Source organism: Camellia sinensis, chromosome 13 (genome assembly GCF_055761805.1).
Source record: "Camellia sinensis isolate YWXY chromosome 13, ASM5576180v1, whole genome shotgun sequence".
In the NCBI taxonomy this organism is placed as follows: domain Eukaryota; kingdom Viridiplantae; phylum Streptophyta; class Magnoliopsida; order Ericales; family Theaceae; genus Camellia; species Camellia sinensis.
This window is the reverse complement of record NC_138973.1, coordinates 5837128-5853443: the sequence shown is the minus strand read 5'-3', so window position 1 is coordinate 5853443 and position 16316 is coordinate 5837128. Positions and strand designations below refer to the sequence as shown.

General features: G+C 39.1%; 1 protein-coding gene across 1 annotated transcript; it reads left to right on the top strand.

The window, feature by feature from the left end:
• The first annotated feature begins 12899 nt into the window (after positions 1 to 12899).
• LOC114319095 (aspartyl protease family protein At5g10770) lies at positions 12900 to 16049 on the top strand. Its single transcript, XM_028266098.2, has 2 exons — positions 12900 to 13144; positions 14573 to 16049. The coding sequence occupies exons 1-2, from the start codon at positions 12952 to 12954 to the stop codon at positions 15844 to 15846; spliced, it is 1467 nt and encodes a 488-aa protein (XP_028121899.2). The 5' UTR covers positions 12900 to 12951; the 3' UTR covers positions 15847 to 16049.
• The last annotated feature ends 267 nt before the right edge of the window (positions 16050 to 16316 follow it).

The window sequence follows — 16316 nt, the reverse complement described above, 5'->3', positions numbered from 1 at the left end:
CTCTGTTTCGATACACAACTTGTGTATTCCCAGATGACCCCTATTGTACAGTTTACCTCCACAGATGGTAATTTGAACGGTCATCTGCCGTATTGCCCTCTTGTCTTTGGCATTTGCCCACGGTGGATAAACCTCATCTTTCAAAAATTTCCAGATATCATAAAACCAAGGGTTTTGATCTTGCACTTCATATATTGAGGCGATTGCCTCGTAGGCCGGCATATATCTCTGCTCAATGATGATCGAATGCATCCGGACTCCAAGAGGGATGTCTATCATAGAAGATATAGTTGACAAAGCGTCAGCGAACCTGTTGTTCTCTCTTAATAGATGCGTGAAAGTCAACTTCTCAAACCTAGGAATCAAAACATCCAAGGTCTGGTGATAGATCTTCATCTTTTCTTCCTTGACCTTCTAGTCTTCTTTTGCTTGAGACACAACTAGGTTCGAGTCCCCAATTACGTCCAACCTTTTTGCCCCTAGTTCTAGGGCGGCTTCCAAACCAGCGATACACACCTTGTATTCTGCTTCATTATTGGATACTTTGAACTGGAGTTTGATGGCTGAGAGTATATGGGAATTGTCAGGTGCTATCAGCAACACACCTATCCCATAACCATACTAGTTAGACGCTTTGTTGAAGTACATTGTCCAAATTTCTTCCTCGACTTGTAGAATTGCTTCATTTGGGAACAGGTATTCTACTGTTTCATCCCCTTCCACTGGGTGATCTACTGGGAACTCCACTACTGCTCTCCCCTTGACTGACTTGCAAGTAATATACTTCAGATCAATTTCGAAAAGGAGAAGTAACCAATGGGCTAGCCTACCCGTAAGCACTAGTTTCTCAAAGAGATATTTGATAGGATCTAATCTCGAATCCAGAATTACGGAATGAGCTAACAAGTAGTGCCTTAACTTCCCTGGTAACCCATACCAAGGCTAAGCAAGCTTTTTCTAGTAGGGTGTAACGGGTCTCATAATCCAGCATTTTCTTGCTCAAATAATATATGGCTTTTTTTACCCTATCCTCAAATTCCTGAGCAAGCATGCATCTCATCGTTGTGTCCATTACTGACATATACAAAATCAAAGGCTTTCCCAGCTCTAGCGGCGACAACACAGGTGGATTCTGAAGGTACTGCTTGATCTGCTCAAAAGAAAATTGACATTGATCATCCCATCGGAATTTCTTTCCTTTCTTAAAGAGACCAAAATAGTGGTTCACAAGTGAAGGTTAATTTTGAAATAAACCATCTTATGAATTGCACTTTACCCAGAAAGTCTCGCATCTCCTTTTTAGTCCTTGGTGGTGGCATCTCTAGGATGGCCTTGATTTTGGAAGGATCTACCTGGATGCCCCTCTGTGTGATCAAGAAACCCAACATTTTCCCTGTTGTTATGCCGAAAGTACACGTTTGTGGATTCAACCTCAGGCTGTATTCCCTAATTCGTTGAAAGAATTTCTTCAAGGCGATGTAGTGGCCATCTCTTTCCTTGGACTTGACAATCATGTCGTCCATGTACACCTCGACCTCTTTATGGATCATCTCATGCAGAATTGTGGTTCCAGCCCGTTGATAGGTAGTCCTAACATTCTTCAGTCCAAACAGCATCACCCAATAGCAGTAGGTTCCCTATGGCATAGTGAAGGTAATTTTCTCTTTGTCCTTGGGTGCCATCAGAATCTAGTTATACCTAAAAAATCCATCAATGAAGGAGAGCAATGCATGGCCTGCGGTGAAGTCCACCAATTCATCAATGTACGGTAGAGGAAAGTCGTCCTTCGGACTGACTCTGTTAAGATTTCTGAAGTCCACACGCACCCGAATTCTGCCATCTATCTTCGGCATTAGAACGATGTTGGCAAACCAAGTTGGATACTCAGATACTAGCAAGAACCCTGTGTCTATCTGCTTGGTGACCTCCTCTTTATTTTTCAAAGCCCAATCTGGGCGTATTCTCCGCAGCTTTTGTTTGAAGGGTCGAGCCTCGGGGTCGAGCCTCGGGGTCAAGAGGAATCCGATGCTGTACAATCTCAGGATCGATTTCAAGCATGTCTTCGTAAGACCATGCAAAATATTTTTGAAATCTTTTAGTAAAGCGACTAAGCGCTCACACTCCTCCGAAGACAACGTGGACCCGATCTGGACCAGATGCAGATCCTTCTCAGTACCCACATTAATAGTAATGATTTCATCAGTAAGGGGTTTTGCAAACCTCTCCTCATCTCGATTAATCAAATTTTCAAAACCAGATGAATTACTTCCTCATCGTTTTCATCAAAATTTTGAAAATCATGATCAATGCGATAAACAAGAGGCACAGAGAAATACTCAGAATCTACAGTGGCATTCTCATTCAAAAGGTCCAGTTCATCCAGTTTCTCGATTACAACTGACTTAAAGGAAAAAGAAAAGGATGACCTGGACAAAACCTCGGCATCCGGGTTATCAACCCTAGGAATACTGGACCCAGACTCAGAAGAACCGAAATCTGATTCCGACTCTACAAACTTTGTGGAATCAGATTCTGGTTCATCACCTGACTCAAAACTGCTAGAGAAGTAGCCCTCCTCCAGCTGCTAAATAAGGGATAGTGCGTCAGATGCATCCAAGATACTACTAGAAGGGTTCACACCTGGTTGGTCCCCGATCATGGAAACGACTAGGTTATCCCCCAAGCTCTCTAAGTCGATCGGAGGATCCGAAATGAGACATGCCAGTGCTGCTCCTACTTTAAGCTCGTTGCTATTGGAATCATTTTCTGTGCTTTGTGCAATTTCAGCAATAATTGGCCCAGTCCTTTCCTCTTTATCATTGTCTTGCAGTTGCAAGTCAAAGAAAATCTCAAAATCGAGAACTTGCTTTTCTGAGAGTTGAACCGGGGTTCGGGGAAACCGCAAAATGGAAAGTCTTCTCCCTCCCGAGCAAAATAACCATTCAGGGTTCCCCGAATTGGTCTATGCACAAGTTCGTAGCGCTTATAAGTCTGCTTACCTCTGACTCTGCTGGCCATTTATTTCCCTTTCCTAACCCAATCCTTTTTGGTGGGCGTATAGCCAAAGACCAAAGTCATGCGGGTTATGTGGCACATCGGCTAATGCAGTAACGCCCTTTCAGCCACTTCTTCCCAACCCCATTCCTGGCATGTGCTGGAGCTTGTTCATGAAGTATACAGATTGGGCGCTGACATACAAGCCCTCATCAACAAGATATTCTGCACTACCCGGGCCTCAGCTAAGGTAAACCCCAAAAGAAAAACATCCTATTCGCCATGCACAATCTCTAGCATAGGTGTAGTGACCTCTGGCGGAGGATGACTAGATAAATTCCCGAATACTATGGCCACCCCTTTCCCATAGGGGTACTTCAACATTTTGTGGTGGATAGAAAAGACAGCTTTCACTTAGTGCAGCCAGGGTCGCCCAACTAATAAGTTGAAAATAGTTGGTACATCCAGGATATGGAATTGAATATCCTGTTAAGTTGGGCCAACCTATACTCTGATCTGTACTATTCCCATCACCTCTCTACTTGTATTGTCATACGCCCGAATCACCTGGGCTGTGGGCACAAAATCCGCCGATTTCAAACCAATGGCATAGGCCGTACGAGATGGACAGACATTAATTGCTGACCTGGTGTCGACCAATACCACTAGTATCCACTTTTTTCGGCATTCCACTGATTTGTATAGAAATTTGTTGTGTGCAGAGCCTTCCGATGGCAGTTCCTTGTCTGAGAAGGTTAGAGTTGGCGCAGTGCCTCCCAGGAAGACTAATCCCACCAGTTGTTCCGAGGTAGTGTCGATAGACAACTTAGCTTTATCTATCGCCGACAATACAGCCTGTCTGTGCACTCGCGAAGCCATAAGCAGACCCCAGATAGATATATCAGCTTGAATCTTCTTCAACTGTTTTAACATAGCCTCTTCTTCCAACTGTTTTTCTTTCTGTTTCTGTACTTCTTTATCCTTCCTGGATGCCTCGAGTTGGTCCAGATGCGGTGGTTTAAAATATCAGCCACTTCTTGTCATATAGTCGATCTCTTTCACATACCAAGTGTTGTCAGGAAGGTCTTCACCCCAATCCTCATTAGTATGAGCCAGGTGTAGGTCGTCGTCATCCCACTAGATTTCTTCGGCAGCCGACAAGCATTTGTCCGGCTCCGTTGGGATTCTCTTCTCATCACAAATCTCCCTTACAGGGTGTTGAGTTTTCTAGCTCTCCGGACGTTTTCATCCATTTCTTGCTCAAAACGCTCGAGTGTGGCTTCTTGCTCTATATATACAGTATTAACAATGCCCTGTTCCTGAGCCAATTATTCTACACCGGTGTTTTCTGACAGTTTACCCTTCCCATCGGCCATTCCGGCCATTACAGCGGTTCCTACTTTCTGTTCCTCCAGCTTCAATTCAGTTTCCTCATCCATATCAAGTTCATCACTTAGCCACCCAGAATTGTCTGTCAACCCATTCAGATCAAACCAATCAATATACACGTTCCCTTGGTCTTGATCCTCAAAGAACTGCAAATCATTTATGTCCTCCTCTAGGTCGGCCAGATTATCTAATTCCTGACTTGGGTCATTCTCTCGAACTACACTGACCTCCATCCTAGCCGGCAACACCACTTCCGGCTTAGCTTGGTTTATTGGCACAATATAGCAGTACAGGTTATACACCCCTTCAGATAAGTCCTCAGAGCCCTCGAACAACAAACTAATATTCTCCACCAAGGCCGACCTCTCTTTATCTACCACTGTCATCACCATTGGTTCAGTTTGGAGTGCAGACGCGTTCATCATGTACAAGTCCGTGCTCTCAGGGATGAAAAACACCGGTTTGGATAGGTGGGAAGGGGTGATATATATTGAGGTCATAAGAGACGGTCAATGTGTGGATGAGGTTTATATGCTAGGGTGGAGGAACTTGGTTATGCAATGAGAGAGGATTTGTAGTGACATTGGGTTTCTGAGGAGGTGCTATCACCTTATTGTCGATGAGATCTTGAATCTTATGACACAACCTATAGCATTGATTAGTATCATGACTGTGCTGCTTGTGAAAAGCGCAGTATTTGGCCGGGTTGTGTCTCGGAGGGAGAGGATCGGGTAGAGGGCGAGGCTCTAGTGGTTTAAGATGCCCCTTTTGATCAAGACCCCTAGGGCTTTGGATAAAGGCATGTAGAGCGAGGTAAAGACCGTTTGAGATCGACCCTGGCTGGTTGAGGTTTGTGGAGTTGTGTTTGATATACTGGCAAAAGGGTTGGCAGTCTTGGGAGTGGTGGTGACCATACTCACATCCGAAGTTCGTTCGGAGGTGCTATCACTCGTGGTTGCATTAGAACTACGTGTAAAAGGCCTCTTGGGCTATTCCTTCTCATCAACAATCAACCTCTATTTCATTACATTTTCAATCTGCACCCTTATCTCGTGGAGCTCAGCGAATGTAAACAATGGCAAGACTATCAGCTTCTGTAATAATCTCCCATGCAGACTGTAGACCACCATTCGGATTTGATCCTTCTTGGATGGCATGATAGTCATCATAGAGGCCTTGGCCCTCCATCTCGTTACAAAGTCTGAGAAGCCCTCATTTGGCTCCTGACGGGTCATTTCAAGATCACGAGTTGTGACCTCGATCTGGGTATTGTAGGAGTACTACGTGATGAAGGCCTCAGCCATTTCCTTCCAGCTACGTTTCACAAACTCTTCTAACTTTGCATACCAGATGGTCGTTATACCCGATAGGGTCTGACCAAAAAGCGACAGCTTTTGAAGTCTAGTAAGACCCATTACCCGCAAGATGTCTGAGAATAGCTGGAGATGGACCATGGGGTCACCGGAGCCATCGAACCGGCCTGTGTGTGGCATCTTGAATTTGTTCGGCAGAGTTACTACAGAGTCTGTGTATTCATCCTCGATGTCAGGGATTGAATTCAAGCCCTGTGCCTGCTTGAAAAGCTTTTCTAGCCTGTTGACTTTCAGTGCAGTGGGGTCAACCTCAAATTCAAATGGCGCCTCAGTTAGGTACACTGGTGCCTTGGAGGTTTGAGGTGGGATCGGATCTACCGGAATGCCCAGATTCTCTTGGACATTGATAGTGACTCCAGGTGCTGGAATACCCGCAGGAGGTGCATGGGAAGCAGAAGCCGTTGCTTGCGGTGGTTGCTGTTGCTGGAGCCTATTTATCACTTCTGCTTGGTAGGCTGTAACCTCAGCTTGGCAGGCAGCATCTAGCTGCATGGTTTCAATGGTCTATTGGAGACGACGGATCATATCCTTCATGCTTACCGGAGGATGTTGAGCCATCAGAACTGGCGAATAATCTCTCACTAGAGTGGAAGTAGAAGACTGAGTCTAACTAGGCGCAGGTGAAGTAAGAGGTGACTGCTGGATTGGTGAATTATGCCTAACCCTCCTCCGTCTCGTAATCGGTGGGAGTGAAGCAAACACTGGTTATCCCCTGACAAGATCCCCGGATCTGTAAAGTTTTCTGACACGGGTCCAGAGTGCTTGGGTGTAATAGGACTATCCAAAGTAATTATGATTAACTACCTTGCAAAATGAAATAAAGCAAAAATAAAGCAAAAATAAAAAATCGCATAGCACCTCAGCTCAGATATTAACAACACACAGTTGCAAACAGAAGTTGTAGAACTGTACTCAACACTAATTTCTGCCCCCAAAAACTGATGCCCAAACTTGCAACTGATACATACATTCCTGTAGAGTTTCACTCTAAAAGCACATATCAGTTAAATGAGAGCCAAAACACCCCTATGATGGGGAAGGGTTACCTTATCCTAGTTTCGTCAAGAACTAAGGTTATCTATTCAAGCAAAGTGGTTTCATATAATCCTGCATTAGGGTAAGCAACCTGTCCTAGTTTGGAACAGTCTCTATGGTTTTCGACATGCGACTAGGCCGATTGGTCAAAAAAAAAGGTACCTCAGCAAGACTACGTAATATACCTCTCGCACCTAACACCGAGAAGTGAAAGGAGGATCAAACGGTATAGCGGTAGTCTAGATCCAAGGGTTGTGTTCCCATCATGGCAAAGCCCGCAACTGGTCAGCCTTTTGGCAAGCTTTTCCAAGCAAGCCTCCGGCAAATTGTTCAGGAATAACAGATGGCAAACACAGTGACTTAGGCCCACCAATGCAAATACAAATGCAAAGAAACACATAAGTGTAAAAAAAAAAGTCATATCATGAGTTCGAGTCAAGTTCTCTAATCCCCAACAGAGTCGCCAGAAGCGGTAGCTTGGCTTTTTCGTGCCCCCCTTTCGGAAGGTTTGAAAGAAAGCTCTACAGTTTGGACTCCTACGGTTCTGAATCTAATCTCACAAGTGCGATGTGAAATTGATAAACACCAAAGAGTCCAAATTTGGCAAATTTTTTGAAAAATTGATTTTATGATCAAAAATGCCAAAATTGGGCTGCTTTGCTAGATATAGAGTCGCCACCTAAATATTTTATTTTGGAAAAATTTAGGAAACCTATGACTCGTGCCAAAGGCCACATGTCCATCATCACCAAAGTTGCATCGCCTCAGGAACTTAAGTGCGAGAGAGGAAGGTCATGAATTGAGCAACCCCACTCGCTCGATCAAAGATCAACCTCTACTAATCATGATATGATTTTTTATAAACATTATGTGTTCTTATTCCAGCTATTAAGCTAGCATTACTATGTAATGCGCACAAGCAAGTATAGACCAGTTTGCTCAAATTGGAACAATTCAATTTCATGTTTGTTTTTCGCAAAGGGGCTTGAATTTGCTACCTCAAGTGGGCTTAAAGTTTGCGAATTTGCCACTCAACAAAGTGGGCTTAAAGCAGTGAATTTACCAATAGACATAGTGGGCTTAAACATACATTCATTGAATCGTTTCAATTCAAATAACAAGCCTTTATCCACAGGCATTCGAGCAGTTCATCACTTAAGCATTTAGCCGCATGGCAAGCATGCTAATTATGGCAATCACTTACACTCATGCAAGTATGCTAAAGTACTAAAAACTCACCTAGTACTCCAAGCCAAGATAAAACAAAAGAGTTAGAAAAATATGCATGATTCCTAACTATGCCAAATGTCTAATGCAACACATGTGAAGAATGCAATTAATAGGCTCAGCTACTAATATGGCATATGAATTGATTTGATAACATGCGGTTAAACACGTATTCAAAAAAGTATTTAAATGACAATGCGGTTTGAATGATGCGCCGAGCCCCGGTGCAATACAAATGAATGGATGCAAGCATAAGGTATGCTAATTAAAACATATCCCTAATCTAACCATCAAAAACGAGTAAATAAAAGGGAGAAAGATGTGGGGTTGGAAAACATACACATTATTACAACACGCTCTCATGAAGGAGAGTCCGAATGAATAAAGCTAACTAACTAATTAAGCTAAGTTAAGCTAACTAATTATTACAAAACTTGAATAAATAGCTAAACTAATTAACTAATTATTACAACACTTGAAATGAATAATTAACTATCTATCTAAGCTAATTAATTAAAAGAAATTAACTAGGCTAAGCTAATTAAATATTACAACATCAACTAATTAGCTACAACTAATTAAGCTTATTAAATATTACAACACAATTCATTATGCTAATGAAACAATTAAATGATCAAACGTATTCGATATGAGCACCAAGAAAGATAGATGGAGGTTGCATGTGCATCGCCTAAAAGCTACTCTGTCTGCCCAGATCGCCTCTGTTTCACCTTCAGCCACTGCTTATGTTTCTGCAAGATTGCACTGCCAGCCACACACCAAGGGCCAGCCGTGCATTATTGATGGCCGGCCGAGTCGGTAGGCCTGGCTGTGCATTGATTTGATGCAAAACTCTGTTTCTGTGCTCTGAGGTTAAATCAGTGTAGATAGAGCATTTTCAAGCTCTGTTTGTCCTTCTTTCCTTCTCTGTCATGGGAGAGCCTCAAGAGAAGGTTGGGATTGACTCCAAAACCATCAATGAGCGATATGATCTCTTGATGATCTCGAATATCATTTTGGACCAAAAAATCAATGAATGTAATGCAAATGGACCACCCCTCCTTTTTGTCATGGAATAAACTCCAAAAAGGAAGTTGAAATGCTTCAAGGACATCAAAAACACCATGAATTGATGCTTGATGGCCCGTGACACAAGAAACTTGACATAACGTCCGGGCAAGTTCAAGCTATTACACCATTTTGTTTAAGTGTGTTAATCCAAGTTTTAAACCAATTGTTTTAGTCATTGCAATTCATTAGTCCATTTGTCCAAATGTGATGTTAAAGTCCTCTAAACAAGAAGTGATGTCAAACAAGAGGTCCTTCTAAAACATGAGAAGGAGACTACACCGTTGACGATGAATCTCCGAAGAGATTAAGCCATAAGTGTAGGTCTCCTTTACATGCATTAAATAACCTCAATTGGTTGAAACCATTCTCAAGAATGAAAGATATAGGACGATTGATTGATTAGTAAACTTAGGCTTCAAACTTTGAAAATGAAAACAAAGAAAGTATATCAAACAAGAAGTATGCTAACTTAATGAGGCCACAAGTGTATTAAACAAGGCATGAACCAATTGAAAAGACGTAGATAACCTCAAAACAACCCTAAATACATGAAAATTAGAGGTAAAACATGCAAGAAAAGGGGCTGAAAAGCTAGACAATAAAGATGTGAATTAAGGCTAGTAAACAAGGATAAAGAGGGGTGGCTAACCCCTCCATTTTTGAAGCTTCAAAACATAATTTTTATCCTTTTCAAACCTCTGAAAATCAATGTAAATACCGAAGAAAATAGTGAAAATGAGATGGTTTGAGTTATAAATAAAGGTATAGAAAGAACAAACTCTCTCTACCCTTTTGGTAACTCTTCAAACCCAACTCCAAACACTTCAAACAATCTCAAAACAGCAACAATTATGAAGTAAATGATAGAAATGAAGGCAAGAGAAAAAAAGTCAAGCTTATACCTTTCAAGAAGTAAGCTTGTTGTTTATGTTTCAAACTTGGTTTCAATGTATTGTCAAGCTTGAATTACACTTCTCCAAGATCAACCAAGGCTTTAGGGTGGTAAGACAAGGTTGTATATGGTGTGTAGAGGTGGTGTAAGCAAGCTAGGTTAGCTCAAAGATAACTTGCAATGGAAAAATGAGGAGTCAAGAGCTCTCAAGGTGTATATATCACTTCTAGAATTTTGTTCAACCCTCAAAACAATCCCAAAGCTTCAATTTTATAGAATTCAAGCTCAAAAGGTGATAAATATCTTCAAAAATGGACAGCTGGCGGCCTCCCACCCAGAACAGTGTTTATCGCCATCGAAAGCCGGTCGGCCATTTATAGCCACGACCGGCCATCACTGATACACGACTGGGCCTTGATGGCCTCCCCTATTTTTTTGGTTCAAACTCAGCTCAAGGTGAGAAATGGTCCAAAAATGAAACTCATGGGTTCAAACAAGGTGAATGTTGAGGATGTGAGGTTATTTAGAAGCCTGATTGATTCTGAATCGCTGCAAATTCATAATTCAACTTTCATCATTGAGTGCATTGAACCAAGCGTCTGAGTCTTGCGGGCGGTGTTTCATGATCGAAGTAAACACATTGATACGAGATATCATTTTGTTAGAGAATGAATTGCGGAGAAGGAGGTACAACTCAAATTTGTGAATTCTCATGATCAAATTGCTAACATATTCACAAAGTCGCTCAAGTATGAAGACTTCACCAAGTTTCGGACCTTGCTCGGAGTTACTAAAAGTCAAGTTTAAAGGGGTGTTGCAATAATGAACATGATTTTAGTTCAATTAATTTACACATTTTCTACAAGTATCTATTTATATTTTATTCATGTATTGTCAATGTTCATGTATTTTTGAGATTCATGTATTCCTAGGATGAATGTGTCTAGGAAGATTCATGTATGGTACATTGGATGTAGAAGATGTGTTGGTCTCTTGGCTTGTTCATTATAGACTATAAATAACTCATATACCTTAGGCATTGCTTAGGAAGTAGGTTTGGAGCTAAAATAGTCACAAAAAACAAAATAGGTTTTTTAGTCCAATATGGCAAAACATCATATTCAACTCATAATCATTACATTCTTTCTCCCACAAAAAAGTCAAAAAGTCAACCCACTTTTCATATTTGATGAAAGTGAAGTGATATTCACTATGTAATTAACCTTATATTATAAACACAAGTAATATTATACAAGATTTATATATTTTTTCACTCAAAAATTACAAAGACTACTGCAAAGACACATCGGCTCTTCAATTTGATTCTTATCTTTCTTCTGTTCATTTCTTTCATATTATATAAATTATTTGTTTTGATGTTATTATTAATAATTTTATTAAAAAAATATTAATAAAGTCTAATTTAACAAATTAAATAAACAAGAAAAACTTAAATTCATGTGTAATTCGGACAACTCAAACTTAACTCGGATAAGATTTAGACAAATAATCTCAGATTACAAGTTGGGATTGAACAACTCTAAGCACAACTCAAATTACAGTTGGACAACTTTTCAACTCACTCAGAGTTGCACTCCTTACAATTTGTAGACTTTGTTCACGCGTTTCTTTTTTTGGGTCTTGGTCATGGTAAACCAACCACACAAACAAGAGCATCACTAATGGTGTCAAATTGATTACCATAAAGTAAGGAAGACCAAAATTTTCACGTAAACAATACTCAAAATAATTAATTCCCTACTAAATTTTTTCCCTAACGATTACCCCAACCTCACGAAAGGGAAGAAGATTCCATGCCTTCGGTCTTGTAGTATATTATATTGACATATTTTTTAATAAAATTAAAAAGACTAAGGCCCCGTTTATTTTGTGTGTAGAGGATGGGATGAGATTAGAATGGAGATGGGACCCATTTAATGTTGTATTTGTTTGTAGAGTTGGGAAAACGATTAGGATAAAGGAGGAGATTTAGATGGAGATTGGAAGGGGGATTAGGAGAGGAGGTGAAGGTGGTATTAGAAAAATAGTCCGCCGGATTAGAAATTTTTTATTTTTTTATTTTTTATATGTTGGGCATTTTTTTTAACATTAATGTTTAATTTCTTATATTTTTTTATTTGTTTTATTATTTTATATTAAAATAATTTAACAATTCATACACTGACAATTATCATCAAAACAAACACAATTTTACTCAATCCCTCACTATTGATTCCCTCACTATTAATCCCCTCCATCCTACATTTGAAAACAAATGGGGCCTAAAACTAAAAAAGATAGTGTGAATAAAAATAAACAAAATAAAATATAAATTTTAATGTAAAATAAATGATAATATCATTCTTTCACCTATACGAATTACTGATGAAATGGGACTAAGTGTTATCCGAATAAAAACTTTAAAAAATTTCAATAGAATTATGTAAACCTTGTAGAGCATACTATATTTTTTTTCTAAACCTCAAACAAGATCAGCATAATTTAGCCATTTTTAAAAAGAGAAATACTATATATATATATATATATATCATCTAAATGTTTCACTAAAATATTTCACTTATTACAGGAATTGGGATGACTTCTTGTTGTACATTGATGAGGCTCACTCTGTGTCTCACTACAATGATTTAAACAGTTTACTTTCAAGGGTACATCTAATAAAATATATTTATAAAAAATTAAATTAATCAGACATCAATAACGCTTTTCATCAAATCACGTTTTACAAGTTTATTTATGAAAAGCGTCATGTAAATAAAGTCACATAATATTTTGAATGTAATTAATAATATTTTGAATAATTATATTAAAAACTTTGTCTTAGTGGGTGACGTGGCTGTGGAAATTTGAAAATCCCTTGCAAATGCAAATGCTTATAAAGCTTACTTACCTAGAGATGAGATAACAGTAAGTGCTTGTAGAAACACATTGAGAGAAGTTTAGAAAAGAATGGCTACTTCCATTCCCTCCATTTCCATTACTTTTTTCTTATTTGCTTCCTATCAGCTTGTTTCCCTATTCCTTCTCTTCTCCTTAGAGAAGGGCTATGGTTTGCATGACGAAAAGACTCGACTAAACGACTATCATACTATTCAAATTCGCTCTCTTCTACCAGCATCTGTTTGCAACTCATCTACTAATGGTTAGTACACAACTCCCCCCTCTCTCTCTCTCTCTCTCTCTCTCTCTCTCCATATAAATAAATATTACAAGTAGACACAAATATGTTGTGTGTATAAAGATTCAAGATTCTTTAAATTTTCTTATTCATGCAGTTTTAATCACATGGTGTAATGAAAATCTTAAAGCATAAAAACAATCGTCGTAAATTAAAACTGTATTTGACATAGAGAAATAGAAGGGAAAAAAAAAAAAAACTCACTCATGGCGAGGTAAGTGGGGGCAATTGCCCCACTAAACTTTTGTAAAATTTACTTTCACATATAATATTTAAACATTTTTAATTTTTCCACTTTAAGATTTTGTTTTTGTCCCTAAATTTAATGGTCTTTTTCTAAAAAAGAGTCCTTACAATTGTTTGTTTGGTATTTTTGCTAAGTAGACAATTTTTGTAAGCAATTATATTGAAGCCTCTCTCACTTCTTCTTCTTTTTCTTTTTTTTTTTTTTTTTTTTTTGTCTTTTAGCCTCTTACCATAAGAGCATGAAGAGTAAAAAATAGAGTAATATTACACACCACTTTAAGTCTCTATACTTCTTTTCTTGCTTTCGTATTTTTCCCCCCCTTTTGTTTAGCCTCTTAGAGCATCTCCAACGGTAATAGGCATTTTACCTATTTAAACATTACTATAAAGTATATATTTTATTTTGCCTATCAACTATTTCATGTTTTTACTCCAACCATGCTCTTTATTTTAGCTATTTATCTAAATACTATTAATTTTATAAAATGCCACATCAGCAACAAAGATGGAGGGAAATGATCCTAATGATTAAATACATTTTGCCTAGCCTTGAAGGCTAGCTACATGTAGCTAGTGAATGTGAGTTGAGCTAAAATGCCTAATCATATGCCTAGTGCATTGGAGTTGAAAAAATGAGTTATACTAGGCATTTTGACTAACAAGCATGATATACCTAGTGGGTTGGAGATGCTCTTACAATAAGAGCGTGAGAGTTTAAAAATGAAATGTGAATTTTTCATTTTATGAAAAAATGTGGTTGTTAAGTAGTACGAGCCCGCGTTCAAAAACAAACAAATAAATAAATAATAAAAGCCCAGTAATACAAGCCCAACCCACCGCTAATTCCTATATCAGTGGTCAACCTCTTCTTCTATCAAACAAGTATAATATTATACAAAATATAAAAAAATAAAAAAATAAAAACTTCTTATAAAATGAAATATTTTATTTATATTTATTCCTATAATTCATAATTACAAAATATGTCATTTTGCCGTCATATTTATATAGAATTTTATTAGTTCTATTACGAACCCAAAAGCACATTACAAAATGAAAAACAATATATACATATATTAGATAAAATTTTACAAATTGTTGATGATACCTACATCTAAACAATCCTATGCTTATACATTTTAACAGGTCACAGCAAAAAGGCAACACTGAAAGTAGTTCACAAGCACGGCCCATGCTCGCACCTGAGTCTAGACAAAGCCAATGTTCCAAATGTGACTCAGATCCTCTCTGAAGACCAATCCCGAGTCAACTTAATTCACTTTCGACTCAGCTCCGACTCAGCCCAAAACAATATACTAAAATCCTCCAAGGCCAATCTCCCAGTAAACTCCGGCGCCTCAATCGGCACCGGTAACTTCGTCGTCACCGTCGGACTCGGAACCCCCAAAAAGGACCTCACCCTCGTCTTCGACACCGGCAGCGACATCACTTGGACTCAGTGCCAGCCATGTCTCGGCTCCTGCTATCAACAAGAAGAACCAATTTTCAACCCAAATGAGTCAACAACATACAAAAACATCAGTTGTAACTCGGCCGAGTGTACTCAACTCACCTCCGATGCCGGCGGTGTAATGAAGCGTTGCTCCAACTCCTCCATCTGCATCTATGGCATAGGGTACGCCGACCAGTCCTACTCCATCGGGTTCTTCAGCAAAGACACTTTGACACTGACTCCCACGGATGTGTTGCCTAATTTCCAATTCGGCTGCGGCCAGAGCAACCACGGCCTATTCGGTGGCGCCGCGGGATTATTAGGACTCGGGCGAAATCAATTGTCCGTTGTCTCGCAAACTTCTTCAATGTACCAAAAATACTTCTCTTATTGCCTTCCATCAGCGTCGAGCTCAACCGGACACCTAACATTCGGAAAAGGAGGACCCTCTAGTGCCTTAAAGTTAAATTTCACCCCATTTTCCAGAAACTCAAAGAATCCATCCTTCTACTTCGTCCATATAACGGGGATCAAAGTCGGTGGACGGAAACTATCCATCGCAAAATCAGTGTTCAAGAACACAACATCGATCATAGACTCCGGCACCGTCATCACCCGCCTACCGCCGGCGATTTACAGTGCTTTGAGGACAGCTTTTCGAAGAAAGATGACGAATTATCCGATGACTAAAGGTTTGCCGCTGCTTGACACATGCTATGATCTGAGCAACAACAAGACGGTGTTAATACCGAAGATAAGCTTTTATTTCCAAGGCAATGTGGAGGTTCCGATCTATCCGACGGGGATACTTTTCGGTCATAGTATATCGCAGGTGTGCTTGGCATTTGCAGGGAATAGTAATGCTTCGGATGTTGGTGTTTTCGGGAATAATCAGCAGAAGACATTAGAGGTGGCGTATGATGTTGCAGGAGGGAAGCTAGGGCTTGGCACTGGAGGGTGTTCTTAAGCTTAGCTAATTAACAATAAAGATAAGCATTTATATATATATTGAAAATAATATCTAGTGTGTAAAAGTAGAATACGAAAATAAGGAGTTTGGTGCATAATGATTATATCTTTATATGTGTGTCAGATTATAAAAGTTTTCAGTTTTCTCCTTTGTATGATTGCTCATGGAATGAAATGAAGTTCTCTTACTCTTGTCAAAAAGAAGGTTTAATAACACATACGCTTGTTTTGAAAAATTAGTTAAAAATTAATTTTTTGATTTTTTTGACTCTTTTTTTTTTAAATGTGTAAAAAAATAAAAACGTGATATAACTCAAAATAAGCTAAAATGACTTTTAGCCAAGTTCCCAAAACACCTAATAATCACATCCAATCCCGCCACTCACACCAAAAAAAAATAAATAAATAAATAAAAAATAAATAAATAAAATAAAAATCGTAAGTACATACATACACAATGGTCTCATT

Coding starts and splice junctions, on each gene's coding strand:
- LOC114319095 (XM_028266098.2), top strand. CDS start 12,952: ATGGCTACTTCCATTCCCTCCATTTCCATTACTTTTTTCTTATTTGCT. Junction 13,145..14,572: donor TTGCAACTCATCTACTAATG/GTTAGTACACAA, acceptor ACATTTTAACAG/GTCACAGCAAAAAGGCAACA.